Source organism: Herpailurus yagouaroundi, unplaced genomic scaffold, assembly GCF_014898765.1.
Source record: "Herpailurus yagouaroundi ecotype Mexico unplaced genomic scaffold, PumYag 207, whole genome shotgun sequence".
Taxonomy (NCBI): Eukaryota; Metazoa; Chordata; class Mammalia; order Carnivora; family Felidae; genus Herpailurus; species Herpailurus yagouaroundi.
In genome coordinates this window covers 4,231,702-4,248,631 of record NW_024412438.1, presented here as the reverse complement: position 1 = coordinate 4,248,631, position 16,930 = coordinate 4,231,702, and the positions used below count along the sequence as shown (strand labels likewise).

Sequence of the window (16,930 nt, the reverse complement as noted above, 5' to 3'; positions counted from 1 at the left end):
ACACACACACACACACACACACACACACACACACACACACACACACACCCCTAAGTCTTAAATTCAATCTCCAAGGTACTTGACAGACACCTGATATTACATATTCCGTTAAATTCCTTTTAGATAAAATAAAATCTAAATTCCAAAGTAACACAGCATTGTCCTAACTTCAAAAAGTGCGGACAAATATAAAATAAGACATGTGAATCCCATAAACTAGAGGGTTCAGTAGATACAATAACGCTCACTCTCCCCACATATCCACATGTAACCCCCAGAAACTGGGAATATGCAGAAGGAATTAAGGTTTCTAATCTGTTGATTTAGAGACAGGGATAGTATTCTGGATAATCCAGGTGAGCCCAATATAATCACAAGGGTCCTTATAAATGGAAGAGGAAGTTAAAGGCACAGTCAGCGAAAACAGAACCAAGCTTGAAGTGACAAAATGTGAGTCCTCAACCTGTCATTGAGGGTTTGAAGACAGAAGGAACCCCATCCACGACATGCGGGGTAGCCTCTAGAAGCTGCAGAGGCAAGGAAGAGCCTCCAGAAGGAATACAGCAAGAAAAACCTTGCCAACACCTTGATTTTATTTTGCCTGCACAGATTCACTTGACCTTCTGACCTCAGGAACTGTAAGACCATACATCTGTGTTGCTTCAAGCAACTTGAGTGACCTGGTAGAGAGGGCAGAGAAAACCGATGTACAGGCTAACCTCCATGAGCAGTGTGTTGACTGTATCACGAGACATTTTTTGGTACCTATAGAAAGGAACATTAATAATGGAGGTTTTCTTAAACCAAGGAGTACTGTCTGTACGACTTTTTTTCTGGTATTGTAGCTAATGACATTATCATCCACCCAGGAATACAAAACAAAACACGGGGATCTTCACTGACTCTCATCCTGTCCTTTACACTCTTCACGCCAGACCATCTGATCAATCTTTAATCCTTTTCAACTGTAACAATGACATTTTCTTTCTTTTTTAAATGTTTACTTATTTTTGAGAGAGACCGAATGCAAGTTGGGGAAGGGTAGGGAGAGAGGGAGACACAGAATCCGAAGCAGGCTCCAGGCTCTGAGCTGTCAGCACTGGGCCCGACGCAGGGCTTGAACCCATGAACCGCGAGATCATGACCTGAGCAGAAACCAAGAGTGAGACGCTAAACCGACTGAGCCACCCAGGTACCCCCTGCGTCTTAAAAATTTGTTTTAACTTTTAATTCCAGTAGAGTTAACATACAGTGGACTATGAGTTTCAGGTGTACATGGCAGTGATTCAGCACCTCCACGCATCACCCGGTTAGGGGTAGGTGCACTCCTTCATCCCTGTCACCTGTTTCACCCACATCTGTGCCCCCTCCTTCTAGCAACCACCTATGTGTTCTCTAGAGTGAGGAGACCGTTTCTTGGTGTGACTCTTTTGTTTTCTCTGTTTGTTTTGTTTCTTAAATTCCACATTGGAGGGAAGTCATATCCCCTCATAACTTTTTAAAGCCTATAATGATTTATATACAAGAGTCACTTTGCAATTTCTTTGTACCCTTCTGTGGCCCCAGAAACAACCTGGCAGAAAATGGAAGATTTTCTGGGCAGCAGTGAAACCATTCTGTGTGATATTACAAAGGTGGACACATGTCGTTAGACATTTATGAAAACCCACACAACGTACAACACCAAGAGAGAACCCTCACGTCAGCTGTGACTTTGGGCGATAAGGATGTGTCAGTAGAAGTCGACTGATTATAATAAACGTAACACTGCGCTGCAGGATGTTGACGGTAGGGGAGGCTGCGTGAGCAGGGGTGTATGCAAACTCTCTCTCACTGTGTATCAATTTTGTTGTGAACCTAAAACTGCTCTAAAGAATTCTTCCTTAACTAAAAAACAAAACAAAGAAAAAACCCCACAAATTGCTACCAACAACAACCAGGCAGCCCATAAAAATATACTGGCTTCACAGTTTGGAAGAATGCATACCTGTATCAATCTGATCAATGTCTTAAAAATATCCCAGAATAGGGCCTGCCTGGGTGGCTCGGTTGGCCAGTGTCCAGCTCCTGGTTTCGGCTCAGGTCATGATCTCATGGTTTGTGAGCTCCAGCCCTGTGCCCATCCAGCTCTGCACTGACAGTGCAGAGCCTGCTTGGGATTCTCTCTCTCCCTCTCTCTGTCCCTCCCCTGCTTGTGTGCTCTCTCTCAAAATAAATAACTTAAAAAAAATACAATATTCCTATAAACCATTTTCTTCCTACTTATTTTTAAAAATTTCACTTATTTATTCATTTATTTTGAGATAGAGAGAATCCCAAGCAGGCTCTGCACTGTCAGCACAGGGCCTGGTGCGGGGCTCGAACTCATGGACTATGAGATCATGACCTGAACTGAAATCTAGAGTCCGATGCTTAGCCGACTGAACCACTCAGGTGCCCCCCCCCCCCCACCTACTTATTTCTAAGAGGTGAATAGCTAGTTGTAACATAAACAAGGTGATATTTTAGTCCATTCTCCGAGTGAAAGACTTTTGTCTGACCAGAGACATTTTACAACACAGATGTGGTCGAAGATACCGATCTTTTGATTCACAATCTGACTTTATTATTAATCTCCCATTTTTTAGGGATTTAATCCAGAAAAAAACACATTTATAGAAACAAAAGTAAAACTTGAAATTAATTTTTTTTAGCAGAAAACTTGGTAAATATATTTGTTTTCTCTGTTCAGCAAAAACACTGCTTAAAATTGTAACTGGAAAAAAAAATAGCTCTTTCCAAAATACATTTCCATTTGCTCACTTGTAGTGACTGAATGCTAGTTATTCTTCAGGCATCATCAACTGGAATATGAACCCTGATTTCCCAGCCTGAAGTGTGGTTCCAGGACGATGTTCTGGCCAGGGTCTATACATGAGGTTTTCGACTCTCCTTTCTCATCAGCCTGAGCTGCTATATGTAACGCATTACCAGAGACTGGGGGGGGGGGGGGGCGGGGCCAGCAACACATTTTTATTTCTCACTCTTCTCGAGGCTGGGATGTCCAAGACCAGGGGTGAGTTCCAGTGAGAACTCTCTCCCTGGCGTGCAGGGCCACCTTCCTGCTACTCTTCATATAGTGGAAGGAGGCCGTGTCTCTGTGTTTCTTCTTAGAAGGCCGCTGACCCTACTCACAAAGGGCAACGTCCTCATGACCTAATTACTTCCCAAAGTTCCTGCCTCCAAAGACCATCACACTGGGGACTGGGGATTCAAGTCTGGGTAGGAGTGGGAAGACGTGTCCACTCCATACTGCTTCCTTACAGAGAAGATGGACACTTTTCACTCCCTTTCTTCTTTTCTGCTTTCTACGAGGAAGACCTGATGGCTGAGCTCTAGCTGCTATGTTGGAACAAGAAGAAACCACAGAAACGGAAGCCTAATGCTGAAATGGAGGGACAAAAACAAAGGAGTCTAGATCTGTGAGGAAACTGAAGACACCATATTAACCTTGAAGTTTGTATTTTGTAACATTAAAAAAAATTTTTTTTTTAACATTTATTCATTTTTGAGAGAGAGAAACTGAGCACGACCAGGGGAGGGGCAGAGAGACAGGGAGACACAGAATCCGAAGCAGGTTCCAGGCTCCCAGCTGTCAGCACAGAGCCTGACGCGGGGCTCGAACTCATGAACCGTGAGATCACGACCTGAGCCGAAGTCGGACATTCAACAGACTGAGCCACCCAGGCGCCCCTCGTAACATTTTTTAAGTTAAAGGAAAAGAAATGTGTATCTTCTTAAATTCTGGAGTATTTGAATTTCCTATTATCGGCATCTGCAGCGAATAAGCTTAATGAATAAAACATTTTCATGATCCTAGAAGCAAGAATGGGGTACAAAGAGTTTATGTGGAATCTACCTCAGTGGTCAATCAATAGAAAACTTTTCACTGCAAAATAAGGTGCTGTGGCTCACATGCAGACACTTTAACCTCACTGAGTCGGACATACGTCTAAAATGTAACCTTTCCTTCACACCCTCATGACCTTTTGACGGACGCCGAGTGTCTGCTGTTGCAGCCCTGTCATACACGGTCTGCTCTGTCACTAGAGTTATCCAAAAACACACACAACACACACACACACACACACACACTTTTCCTTTCTTAAAAATATCATGTTGGGGCACCTGGGTGGCTCAGTCGGTTGGGTGATTGATTGGGGGCGCTTGAGATCAGGTCCTGATATCACAGTTGACAGGTTTGAGCCTCATGCCGGGCTCTGTGCTGATGGCATGGAGCCTGCTTGGGATTCTTTCTCGCTCCCTGCCCCTCCCCCACTGGAGTTCTTTCGTTTTCTTCCCCTCTCTCTCTCCCTCTCTAAATAAATAAATAAACTTAAAAAATTCATCATGTTTATACACAATGACACAGTCAGTTGATGTCTCTTTCAGGCTCTACACCTTCTTTTTTTTTCTTTTTTAGAGATTTTCTTTTTTAGTAATTTCTACACCCAACATGGGGCTCAAACCCACAACCCCAAGACCAAGAGTCACATGTTCTGCCGACTGAGCTGGCCAGGCACCCTTGGGCTCTACACATTCGTAATTGAGGTGCTTCTTGAGCTGCTCCTCCCGAAGGGATAGGACGTTCCTACAAGGAGCGTATTTCACTCCTCCAGCAAAGTGTTTGAAAACACAGAAAGCACTCAATCAATGAGGAATGAATGTAAAAAATCAAGATCATTTTAGATACCCACATAGTACCATTTCTCTTATTTTTAAAAAAGAAAAAAGATACCACTAGAAAGGCAGAGAGAAGATGAAGAACAGGGAAGATGCTGAAACTAATATTATACCAAATGTTAAGTAATTAGAATTAAAAAAAATTGAAACAGGGGCGCCTGGGTCAGTCGGTTGAGCGTCCGACTTCGGCTCAGATCATGATCTCACGGTCTGTGAGTGCAAGCCCCGCCTCAGGCTCTGTGCTGACAGCTCGGAGCCTGGAGCCTGCTTTGGATTCTGTGTCTCCTTCTCTCTCTGCCCTTCCCCTGGTCATGCTCACTCTCTCTCTCAAAAATAAACAAACAAACAGTAAAAAAAAAATTTTTTTTTTTTTTAAATTGAAACAAAACCCAAAAGAGCAGGAAGGTAATTAGCCCCAAACAACACAGCGCAGTGTCACTAGCATAGTGGATGCTGCGGTGTCTGTGATGAGGTCAGTATTTGTGGGCCCTGCACTCATACGGTGTTTTTTGATAGTCAAAGTATCATTTCAAGCACGGAAGAATGGTCTTTAAGACATGCCGGCTGACAGATGCGACTACTTACTCTGCAGTTTTGTAAACGTCAGAATACAGCCCTGCTTTCTGATACTTCTTCTTTGGGGGACGTGGGGCCTTCTTCTCCCTTGGGATGAGAGAAAGCACAGGCTGCAAGCTACCTTCAGGTTCGGGAGGCTTGGCTGGGGTTTCAGGAGGACCGGGAATCTCAACTGTTGTTTCAGTAAAGCTAGAAAGAGAGTTTAAAGGTAATTTTTATTACTGTCTATTCAAAAAACACCACAGCAAGTAAAACATGAGATACAGCACTTCCTCATCTGACTGTGATGGAGTAACAGATGCCACTCTGGTCCTCCAACAGAAACTAGCAGAAATATGGTAAACTACTATAAACCTACAGAAAGTTTAGGGCACCTGGGTGGCTCAGTCGGTTAAAAGTCGGACTTCATGGGGCGCCTGGGTGGCGCAGTCGGTTAAGCGTCCAACTTCAGCCAGGTCACGATCTCGCGGTCCGGGAGTTCGAGCCCCGCCTCAGGCTTTGAGCTGACGGCTCAGAGCCTGGAGCCTGTTTCCGATTCTGTGTCTCCCTCTCTCTCTGCCCCTCCCCCGTTCATGCTCTGTCTCTCTCTCTGTCCCAAAAATAAAAATAAACGTTGAAAAAAAAAATTTTAAAAAAAGTCGGACTTCAGCTCAGGTCGTGATCTCGCGGTTTGTGAGTTCAAGCCCTGCATCAGGCTCTGGTGCTGACAGCCCACAGCCTGGAGCCTGCTTCGGATTCTGTGTCTCCCTCTCTGCCCCTCCCCCCTTGCGCTCTGGCTCTCTCTCTCAAAAATAAATAAACATTGAAACTGGAGAAAGTTTACAAAACAATGATCAGACATTAGACAACACTGTAGGATTGTGATCACCAAGAAAATTGAAAAGAAAGAAAAAAATAGAAATAAGAACTGCGTTCATAGGGAGGATGATGATGGAGGGAGTAGAGCCACAGCAGAGAACAGCCAACAACATAAACCGAAAAGACAGAGAACGCTGAGGGCACTCGGGCTGGTGAGGCAGAGCACTGGTGTGGAGAAAGCCACGGAGGAAAGTAATTCTAGACTACAGTCCGGGTGGTACCTACACAGGACGAAATTCTCTAAAGCCAGACAAAGAGCTACCAGAGTGCTGGGACCTGAACAAGTCCAAGAACTCGTACATGATGGTCGCCACTCTGATTCCACTAGGCAGAGTGGAGAGAAACTGCAGGGCATTCCACAGACAATCCAGAGGGTAGTGTCACCCAGTTTCATAGGACTCAACTATCCCTAGACCAAAGACTAGCACTAATAAAGCTTAAAAACAGTCTTCCAAAGGATCTAAACTGAACCACAAGTAGCTTAACTGCCTACCAAAAAAACCGTGAACATTTGGAAAAGAACAAAAACTAGATACACAATTATGTGACATGTACAAAGTAAAAAAATTCATAATGAAAAAACCCCAAAGATTCATGGCCAAATATTTTCCAAATTTGATACAAAGTATAAGCTCAAAGTTCCAAGAAGCTAAACAAGCCATTAACAATATAAACTCCAATACAACAAGGTGTATCACAGTAAACTGCTAAATAAATACCGGAAAGTTTTTAAAAGCCAGAGGAAAAAATAAACAATCTATACAGGAGTACAAAAACAGGAATGAGTATTTCATGTCTGAAACAATTCAAGGCTGAAGGCAATGAGATAACATCTTTAAGTGCTGGAGGAGGAGGAGGAGGAGGAGGAGGAGGAGGAGGAGGAGGAGGAGGAAAAAGCCTGTCCAAGTAGAATTCTAAGTCAATCAAAAACATTTTTTAATGTTTATTTCTGAGAAAAAGGGAGAGAGAGAGAGAGAGAGACTGTGCACACATGAGGGAGAAGCAGAAGAGACAGGGAGAGTCCGAGCAGACTTCGGTGCTGTCAGCACAGACCCTGATGTGGGGCTCGAACCCACAAACCGTGAGATCATGACCTGAGCAGAAGTCAGATGCTTAACTGACCGAGCCACCCAGGCACCCCTATCAAAAACTTCTTTAGGGGCGCCTGGGTGGCTCAGCCGATTAAGCGTCCGACTTCAGCTCAGGTCACAATCTCGCGGTTAGTGGGTTCGAGCCCCGCGTCAGGCTCTGTGTTGACAGCTCAGAGCTTAGAACCTGCTTTGGATTCTGTCTCTCTCTGCCCCTCCCCCACTTGCACTCTGTCTCTCTCAAAGATAAATAAACATTTAAAAAGTTTTTTTTTAATCTTTAAAAATTAAGTTGATTCTAGCTCCAGGCAAAGATGGAATAGATATTGCCACTTATCCTTGCACTAGGTACAAGGAAAAACCCTGGAAAATATATATAAAATAAAAATAAGCAAGCAGATTGGTTAGGGACCTTAAGCCCAAAACAATGACATGGCAGGGAATGGATTTTTCTATTTCCATGAAAAACACATCACTGGGCTATTGCACTGAATTTGTAGATCGCTTTGGGTGGTTCTGATATCTTAACAACATTAAGTCTTCCAGTCCCTGAACGCAGGCTGTCTTTCCATTTATTTATGTCTTCTTTAATTTGACTGAACAATGATTTGTAGTTTTCAATGTACAAGTTTTGCCTTGCTAAGTTTATTCTTTTTTTTTAATAAAAATTTTTTTTCAATGTTTATTTTTGATTAAAAGTATAAGCAAACAGGGGAGGGGCAGAGAGACAGAATCTGAGGCAGGCTCCCAGCTCCACGCTGTCAGCATAGAGCCCGACGCGGGGCTCGAACTCACGGACCACGAGATCATGACCTGAGCCGAGGTCGGACGCTTAACCGACTGAGCCACCTAGGTGTCCTCCCCTCCTTTTTTTTTTAATTTTCTTTTTTAAGTTTATTCTTTTAAAAAAAAAATTTTTTTTTTCAACGTTTATTTATTTTTGGGACAGAGAGAGACAGAGCATGAACGGGCGAGGGGCAGAGAGACAGGGAGACACAGAATCGGAAACAGGTTCCAGGCTCCGAGCCATCAGCCCAGAGCCCGACGCGGGGCTCGAACTCACGGACCGTGAGATCGTGACCTGGCTGAAGTCGGACGCTTAACCGACTGCGCCAGCCAGGCGCCCCTTAAGTTTCTTCTTAAGTAAGCTCTACACCCAACATGGGGCTTGAACTCACGACCCCAAGATCGAGTCGCATGGCTCCACCTACCGAGCCCCCCGGGCCCCTTGCTAAGTTTACTCTTAGGTCTGTTCTTTTTGATGCCACTGTAAGTAGAACTGTTTTTGTAATTTCCTTTTTAGAAAATTATCAGTGTATAGAAACGCAACTGATTTTGTGTTTTCAAGTTTGCTGAACTTGTTCAAAAGCTTCTACAGCTGTTTTGTTTGAGATCTTTAAGGGTTCATGTAAGATCACAGCATCTGTGAACACAGCTCATTTTACTGTTTCCTTTACACTTTAGAAGCCTTTTACTCCTTTTTCTTGCCTGACTACATCGGTCAGGAATTTTAATACTAGGCTGAATTAAAGCAGCAAAAGTGGACATTCTTCCTCATTTCTGATATTAGGGGAAAAGTTCTCAATCTCTCAGCATGGATCCTGTTAGCTGCAGGGTTTTTTGTATAAGGCCTTTAATATGTTGATGTAGTTTTCCTGTTCCCAGACTGCTCAGTTTTTATCATAAACGAGTTAGTCTGTGAAATTACGTTTCTACACTTGTTGATACGATTGTGTGATTTTTCTTCTTTAGCCTTTTGATGTGATGAGGAACCTTAATATGCTTTTAGATGTTGAACAAGTCTTTTGTAACTGGGATAAATCATACTTGGTACTTGGTAACAGGATAAATCGATTTATCTATCTGTCCAATCAATTAATTTGTTATTTCTCTTTTCATCTGTTCTTATTTGTTTGTTTGATTGATTGATTGATTGATTGGTTGCTGTTCTCCTTATCAGGCAAATTCATTTCTACTTCCGTGCCTCACCTTCTTTTTCTGTAATCAAAAACAATTTCTGCTTTCCTGTTTATCACCTGCATACATCAATTCTCCCAGTGCCACGTTTCCCCGAGTGCTGTCCATAGGCTACACACATCAGAATTACCATGAGGGCTTATAAGACATGCAAATGCCCATCCACAGATTTTTAAAAATTCTCCTTAGTGAAGTCTGAGTGGACAACGTCCCGCCCTTGCCGGTGTCTATACCAACACTGGGCTCTCTCTCCACAAGTGCATCCATCTCATTCTACTCAGGCTCTGACACCCTAGGCGGGGTTGAGGTTCTCTCCACTTTGTCCCAGGCCCCAACTCTTCGCTCCATTAAGTCTCCAACACCCAACTCAGGGTCACCATGGTTTCCATACCCCATGTGGACACCTAGACCTAACGACTTTAAGACTGAATTTTTCAGGGCACCTGGGTGGGCTCAGTCGGTTAAGCATCTGATTCTTGATTTCGACTTAGGTCATGATCTCATGGTTCATGAGGTGGAGCCCCATGTCTGGGTCTGCACTGTCAGGGCAGAGCTTGCCTGGGATTCTCTCTCTGTCCTTCCCCTATTGGCATTCTCTCTCTCAAGATAAATGAACACTAAAAAGAAAAAGAAAAGAAGATTGAAGTTTTCTTTTTAATTTTTTTGTTTATTTTTGAGAGAGAGAGAGAGAGCGAGCGACAGCGAGTGCGGGAGAGGGTCAAAGAGAGAGGGAGAGACAGAGAGGGAAACACAGAATCTGAAGCAGGTTCCAGGCTCTGAGCTGTCAGCACAGAGCCTGATGGGGGGGCTCAAGCTCATGGACCAAGAGATCATGACCTGAGCTGACGTCAGACACCCAATTGACTGAGCCACCCAGGTGCCCCAAGACTGAATTTTTCAAGAAAAAAAAGAGGAAGAGGTAATGCACATTAAAATATGGTTCATCACAGGGTGCCTGGTGGCTCAGTGGGTTAAGCATCCAACTTTGGCTCAGGTCATGATCTCGCAGTTCATAGGTTTGAGCCCTGTGTCGGGCTCTGCGCTGACAGCTCAGAGCCTGGAGCCTGTTTTGGATTCTGTGTCCCTCTCTCTCCGTCCCTCTCCAGCTCGCACTCTGTGTCTCTCTCTCTCAAAAATAAACAAACGTTAAAAAAATACATGGTTTCATGATATATCTATCTACATCAATACAGTAATTTGGGTTCACCTGGGTGGCTCAGTCAGTTAAGCGTCTGACTTTGGCTCAGGTCATGATCTCGCCATTCCTAACTTTGACCCCAGCGTCAGGCTCTGTGCTGACAGCTTGGAGCGTGGAGCCTGCTTGAGATCCTGTGTCTCCGTCTCTCTCATTCCCTCCCCTGCTTGTGCTCTTTCTCAAAAATAAACATTAAAAAAATTAAATTATTTTTTTTTCAACGTTTTATTTATTTTTGGAACAGAGAGAGACAGAGCATGAATGGGGGAGGTGCAGAGAGAGAGGGAGACACAGAATCGGAAACAGGCTCCAGGCTCCAAGCCATCAGCCCAGAGCCTGACGCAGGGCTCGAACTCAGGGACCGCGAGATCGTGACCTGGCTGAAGTCGGACGCTTAACCGACTGTGCCACCCAGGCGCCCCTAAAAAAAATATTAAATTATTAAAAAAATGCAGTAATTTGTTTAGTTTGTGTGTGTGTGTGTTTGCTTTATAAAAGTAGGGCCAGCTAGTATGTCATTTTTAGGAACTTGGTGTTTTTTTTTTTTTTTTTTTTTACTTAATGTTTATAAGATTCATCCACTATTATTACATTATCAGCTGTAATTCATGAATCTCTATTACCATATCATTTTCCATTGCGTGGAAAACTGTGTTTATTCCTTTTCATGGTAATGTTGGATATTTCTATTTTCTATATATTATAATGAATCTTGCCACTACCTTTCCGAAAAGTGTTCTGGTGACTGTTGGGCAAGACTTTCTCTAAAGGGTAACTGCTAGATTACATAGGGTTTATTTGTAACACAATTTTCTTGCTGTTCATGTATTCTGGACACCAAAACTGGATACATCACACGTGTTACAAATTTCCCAGTTTGTAGAAAGTCTTCATATATTTGTCATGATGTTTGATGAATGGAAGTTTAGCTTTAATATAATTGAGTATGTCAGTCTTTTTACCTGTATGGGTACTGCTTTTGAGATCTGGCTTATGAACTCCTTTCTGACAATAAAGTTGTGAAGTTTTTTTCATCCCATTATGGATTTAATCAACTGGGAGTTAACTTTTATATCTGGGATGAGACAGGATCCAATTTCATTCCCGTTAGTATGTAATATCAACTTTTAGGGCACAATTCATTAAATACTGTTCTCTGTCCCTGTCGATAAGCAGTGTTACGGTTTCATGTAGCAAGGTTGCCTTCTCTTACCGAACCAGTTCCGTACTAGCTTAACGCACCACGGCTTCAAGAAGTCTGGGGACAAATCTTTTACGTTATTTGGTAATTCCATCCCTTGGAATAGACCCTGGGGAAATTCGTGCCCATATCCACCAGCAGTTTTGGGAAATAGTCTCAAAGTCGAAACGACCCAACAGTGAAGCAGAGAACTGAATTCTGTACCGACAACGGAAAGGACTACAGCAACATGCCACAGCACAGATACAGATGTACATGTTGAGCAAAGAAAGGGAAGACACAAAAGTGTACGTCCTGTGCCATTCCATCCAAACGAAGTTCAGTGAGGGTAAGCTAAACGACATTGTCTAGGCTTGCAAACTTAAATGGTGTAAAAGAAAAAGGTAAGGAGGTGGTTACATCAGAAGTCAGGAAATTGATTTTGGCTAGTGGTGAAGCAGTTTGTGACTGGGGAGGCACATGGGATACTAGCTAGCAGAGTTCTATACATTCACCCCTTCCATGTCTACATCAGTGTTGGCTTTATGAAAAAAAGATGAACTTATTTCTAATGTTTATGTGCTTTCTGTGGTGTATTCCCCTCCCTACTTTCCCCATCATCTCTAAAGAGTTTTGTTGTTTTTTTTTTTTTAAGTTTGTTTATGTCTGTACGTCTGTCTGTCTCCACCCAGTGTGGGGTGTGAGCTCATGACCATGAGATCAAGAGTCACATGATCCTCCGGTTGAGCCAGCCAGGTGCCTCTAAAGAATTTTAAGGAGAATGGAATGATCCTTTTCTTTCAAGTATGGTAGAAGTTTCTGGTCCTGCTGCTTTCTTTGCAGCAAGATTTTAAATTAAAGATTGGATTTATGGAAAAGAAACACTCAGGTTATCTCTTCTTGAGTAGGTTTTCCCTAGGAATACGTACATTTCAACTGACTTTTCCAATTTGTGGGGCATAACACGCTTATAGTAGTCATTTTTTAATCTCTCATATACAGCTTATCTCCTTTTTAACTTATAATTTTCTTCACTGATCAACTTTACTAGAAGTTGGTATATTTTATTAGTCTTCAAGGAACTAACTTTGGTCTTCAGTGAGTCTCTCTATTGTACCTTAGCTTTATTTTGTTAATTTAATATATGTTTCATTTCCTTCACTTCCCATTTACCTTTTGGGGCTTATTCTCTGGTTTTTCTCATCTCTTAATTGGACTCACGGTTCATAAATTTTCAGCATTTTAGAAAGTAATATAAGTATTAAAGGCTATGAATCCCACTCTAGCCACCTCTTTAGATACATCCCACAAGTTGATATATGTAGCATAGTGTTGATTCAGTTTTAACTATTTGAATTATGATTTTATTTTGTCGTTAAATTTTATTTAATTTATTTTAATTTACATCCAAGTTAGTTAGCATATAGTGCAATGATTTCAGGAGTAGAATCCAGTGCTCAACCCAACAAGTGTCTTCCTTAATGCCCCGTGGACATTTAGCCCATCCCCCCCCTCCCACCACCCCTCCAGCAACCCTCAGTTTGTTCTCTGTCTTTAAGAGTCTCTTAGGTTTTGTCCCCCTCCCTGTTTTTATGTTATTTTTGCTTCCCTTCCCTTCCCTTATGTTCATCTGTTTTGTATCTTAAAGTCCTCATATGAGTGAAGTCATGGGATATTTGTCTTTCTCTAATTTCACTTAGCATAATACCCTCTAGTTCCATCCACGTAGGTGCAAATGGCAAGATTTCATTCTGATTGCCGAATAATACTCCACTGTGTGTATGTGTATATATATTCTTTATCCATTCACCTGTCGATGGACATCTGGACTCTTTCCATACTTTGGCTAGTGTGGATAGTACTGCTATAAACATGGGGGTGCATGTGCCCCTCAGAAACAGCACACCTGGGGGCACCTGGGCGGCTCAGTCGGTTAAGTGTCCGACTTCGGCTCAGGTCATGATCTCAGGGTTCATGAATTTGAGCCCCTTGTCGAGCTCTGTGCTGACAGCTCAGAGCCTGGAGCCTGCTTTGGATTCTGTGTCTCCCTCTCTCTCTGCCCCTCCCCCACTTGTGCTCTGTCTCTCTGTCTCTCTCTCTCTCAAAAATAAATAAAATGTAAAAAAAAAACCCTTAACCCCCCCCCCCCCCAAAACCCAAGAAACAGCACCTATATACCTTGGATAAATACCTACTGGTGCAATTGCTGGGTCATAGGGTAGTTCTGTTTTTAATTTTTTGAGGAACCTCCATACTGTTTTCCAGAGTGGCTGCACCAGTTTGCATTCCCACCAGTAGAGCAAAGGAGAGATGATTTTATTTTTTACACAGCTTTTAAAATTTGTCCTTTTTCCTTTTAGAACCAGGGTTTGAACCCAGATTCTTCTGATCTAGAACCCAGCTCATAACCATTATACTATTCTTTTCTTAAACTTAAAAAAAATGTCTACTTAGTTTTGAGAGATAGAGCGAGTGAGCAGGGGAAGGGCAGAGAGAAGGAAGACACAGAATCTGAAGCAGGATCCAGGCTCCGAGCTGTCAGCACAGAGCCTGACGTGGGGCCCCAACCCACGAACCCTGAGATCATGACCTGAGCCGAAGTTGGATGCTTAACCGACTGAGTCACCCAGGCGCCCCATAGCCATTATTCTTTTGCCATCTGGGTTGTTACTAATCAAATAGTGTCCATACTCTTTAACATGGCATACAAGGCCCTCTGCATGATCTGGCCCCCCACAACCTTTTCTTTAGACTCATTCTCTAAGCTCTAGACCACACTACTAGAATTTGCTCTGTGTTTTGGCCACAAAAGCATTCTTTCACTTCCTTGAACCTGCTCTGCCTTTTCATACTGAGCCCATAATGTGTGCTCTAGCCTCACGCCTTACATAACAGATGCAGTCAATTCTTCAGATTTTAATTAGTAATTACTTCCACAGGGAAGCTAGGTCAATTACCTCAACAATTCGTTCTCATAGCACTAACTCTCCCTACTCATACTTAGGCTGCACAATCCATGAGGACAGGACAGGGAGTGTATCTCTATCTGCTTACCACTCTTACCTACCCTCAGCACATGGGGTAAGTAATTTTGCAATAAACACTTACTGAATGAGGAAATGAATAAATTCCTGCTACATACCAAGTACTATAGTAGGTTCTAATCAGAAAAAGGTGACAAATTGCTGCTGCCCCTGGGATCTCATACGTCATGTCCTTTCTTGCACAATCTCCTAAGAGGAGTCCCTCCCAGCATGGGGCTCACACTCATGACCCCCAGGTCAAGAGAGGCATGCTCCCCTGACTGGGCCAGCCAGGCACCGCTACACCGTGTGCTCTTTAACGCCCGTGCCCACAAAGAGAACAGGATTTGAGAAGAAATGAGGTCATGTGAAGAGACACAACTTCTCGACCAGTAAGCTTTCAGTTTCACTGATGTATCTACAAGCTTGTATTACTCATGAAAAAAAAAATATATCCTGTATATTCTCTAGGAAAAGAAGTCTTTTTTATAGATGATGCATTAGAGAGATATAAGAAACCTCTATATGGGATTCACCAAGGTAGATGACAGAGAAAAAGACTGATAACTGTCCTACTGCTGTTTGGCAAGAAAATATAAAGAAAACCAAATGATGTCCTACAACAAACATTAAGGGTTATCATTCTTTTTTTTTTTTTTTTTTTTTTTTTTTAATTTAAGTAATCTCTACACCCAACATGGGGCTCAAACTCACAACCCCAAGATCAAAAGTCACAGGCTCTTCTGACTGAGCCAGCTAGGCGCCCCAGGGTTATCATTGTGACTGCATGTAATGAGCACTTAAAAAACAGGTATGGAACACAACACATACTAATGTCTTCTAATATGCAAAAACGTGCAAATTAAAATAAGCAGCAAGTAACATTTAGGAAGTAGATTTCACCTGTATCAGATTGAGGAAGGTTTTCTTTCCCTGCCCCCGGATACAGATTTTTTAAAAAGATAATTTCCAGGGTAGATAAGGGTGGGGAGTAAAGAGTACGTGACTATTACCGCATGATGCTAGTCAAAGTATAAACAGACGTGGCTTTTAAGACAGCAGTCTGACAATATACGTTAAGAGGCTTAAAATGTAGGGGCGCCTGGGTGGCGCAGTCGGTTAAGCGTCCGACTTCAGCCAGGTCACGATCTCGTGGTCCGTGAGTTCGAGCCCCGCGTCAGGCTCGCATCAGGCTCTGGGCTGATGGCTCAGAGCCTGGAGCCTGTTTCTGATTCTGTGTCTCCCTCTCTCTCTGCCCCTCCCCCGTTCATGCTCTGTCTCTCTCTGTCCCAAAAATAAATAAACGTTGAAAAAAAAAAAAAAAAGAGGCTTAAAATGTATCTAGCACTTTCAATTTGTATTTCTCTGTGAACGAGGGATGCCATTATCTGTGACTGACATGCTACATTTAGTAAAGGAAAAGCCATTTGCAAATGGTGAATATTGTCATCAGCTCATTTAAAAATACCAAATATACCTTCAGGGAATGAATCTGGTTGGATACATAACAAAAGGATTAAATGCTCTTATTTTGGATGACTTTTGGCTCTGTGTTCTATTATCTTTTAGAAAAATGTAAAAATGTAACCAGGACACTATGAAGGAAATAAATCTAACATGCAGAAAAACGTATGCGATGACAGGAAGACAAGGTTAGAGCATACAGGAGATGGTGTGATAGTAAAAATAATTCCAGGCCCACAGCTATATACTGGGTAAAATAGGTAACCTCTCTGGGCCTGGACCTCCTCACCTGTAGAGTGAGGGGATTAGACTGAATTGTTACATTCCCTGTGCTTAATTATTTGTAATTTGGGGCAGTTATAATAAGAACCCCCCTCTTTTTTTAAACCTAACCCTAACTTACTTTTTTAAAGTAAGTGGGGGAGGGGCAGAGAGAGAAGGAAAGAGAGGGACTCCCAAGCAGGTTCTGCATGCAGGCTCAGACTCAGGAACCTTGAGATCGTGACCCAAGTCAAAAATCAAGAGTCGGACGTTGGGGCGCCTGGGTGGCTCAGTCGGTTGAGTGTCTGACTTCGGCTCAGGTCATGATCTCACTGTTTGTGGGTTTGAGCCCCGCGTCGGGCTCTGTGCTGACAGCTCGGAGCCTGGAACCTGTTTCAGATTCTCTGTCTCCCTCTCTCTCTCTGCCCCTCCCCCGCTCATGTTCTGTGTCCATCTCAGAAATAAAATAAACATAAAAAAAAAAAAAAGAGAGAGAGAGTCGGACGCTTAATGAACTGAACGACCCAGGCGGCCCTGAAGAGGAACTTTTCAATAAAACAGAGAAGTGCAGGTTTTCTATAACGAA

General features: G+C 42.9%; 1 protein-coding gene across 7 annotated transcripts in view; it reads right to left on the bottom strand.

The window, feature by feature from the left end:
- The window catches only part of ASH1L (ASH1 like histone lysine methyltransferase), a 193,164-nt gene that overhangs the window by 83,605 nt on the left and 92,629 nt on the right, over positions 1-16,930 (bottom strand). For 6 of the 7 annotated variants that reach the window (XM_040452711.1, XM_040452706.1, XM_040452707.1 and 3 more), the window contains exon 6: positions 5,308-5,487. The exons of the other annotated variant lie outside the window; for it this stretch is intronic. In XM_040452711.1, coding sequence (XP_040308645.1) covers positions 5,308-5,487 — 180 coding nt within the window. The remainder of the gene's footprint in view (positions 1-5,307; positions 5,488-16,930) is intronic. 7 annotated transcript variants of the gene reach the window in all.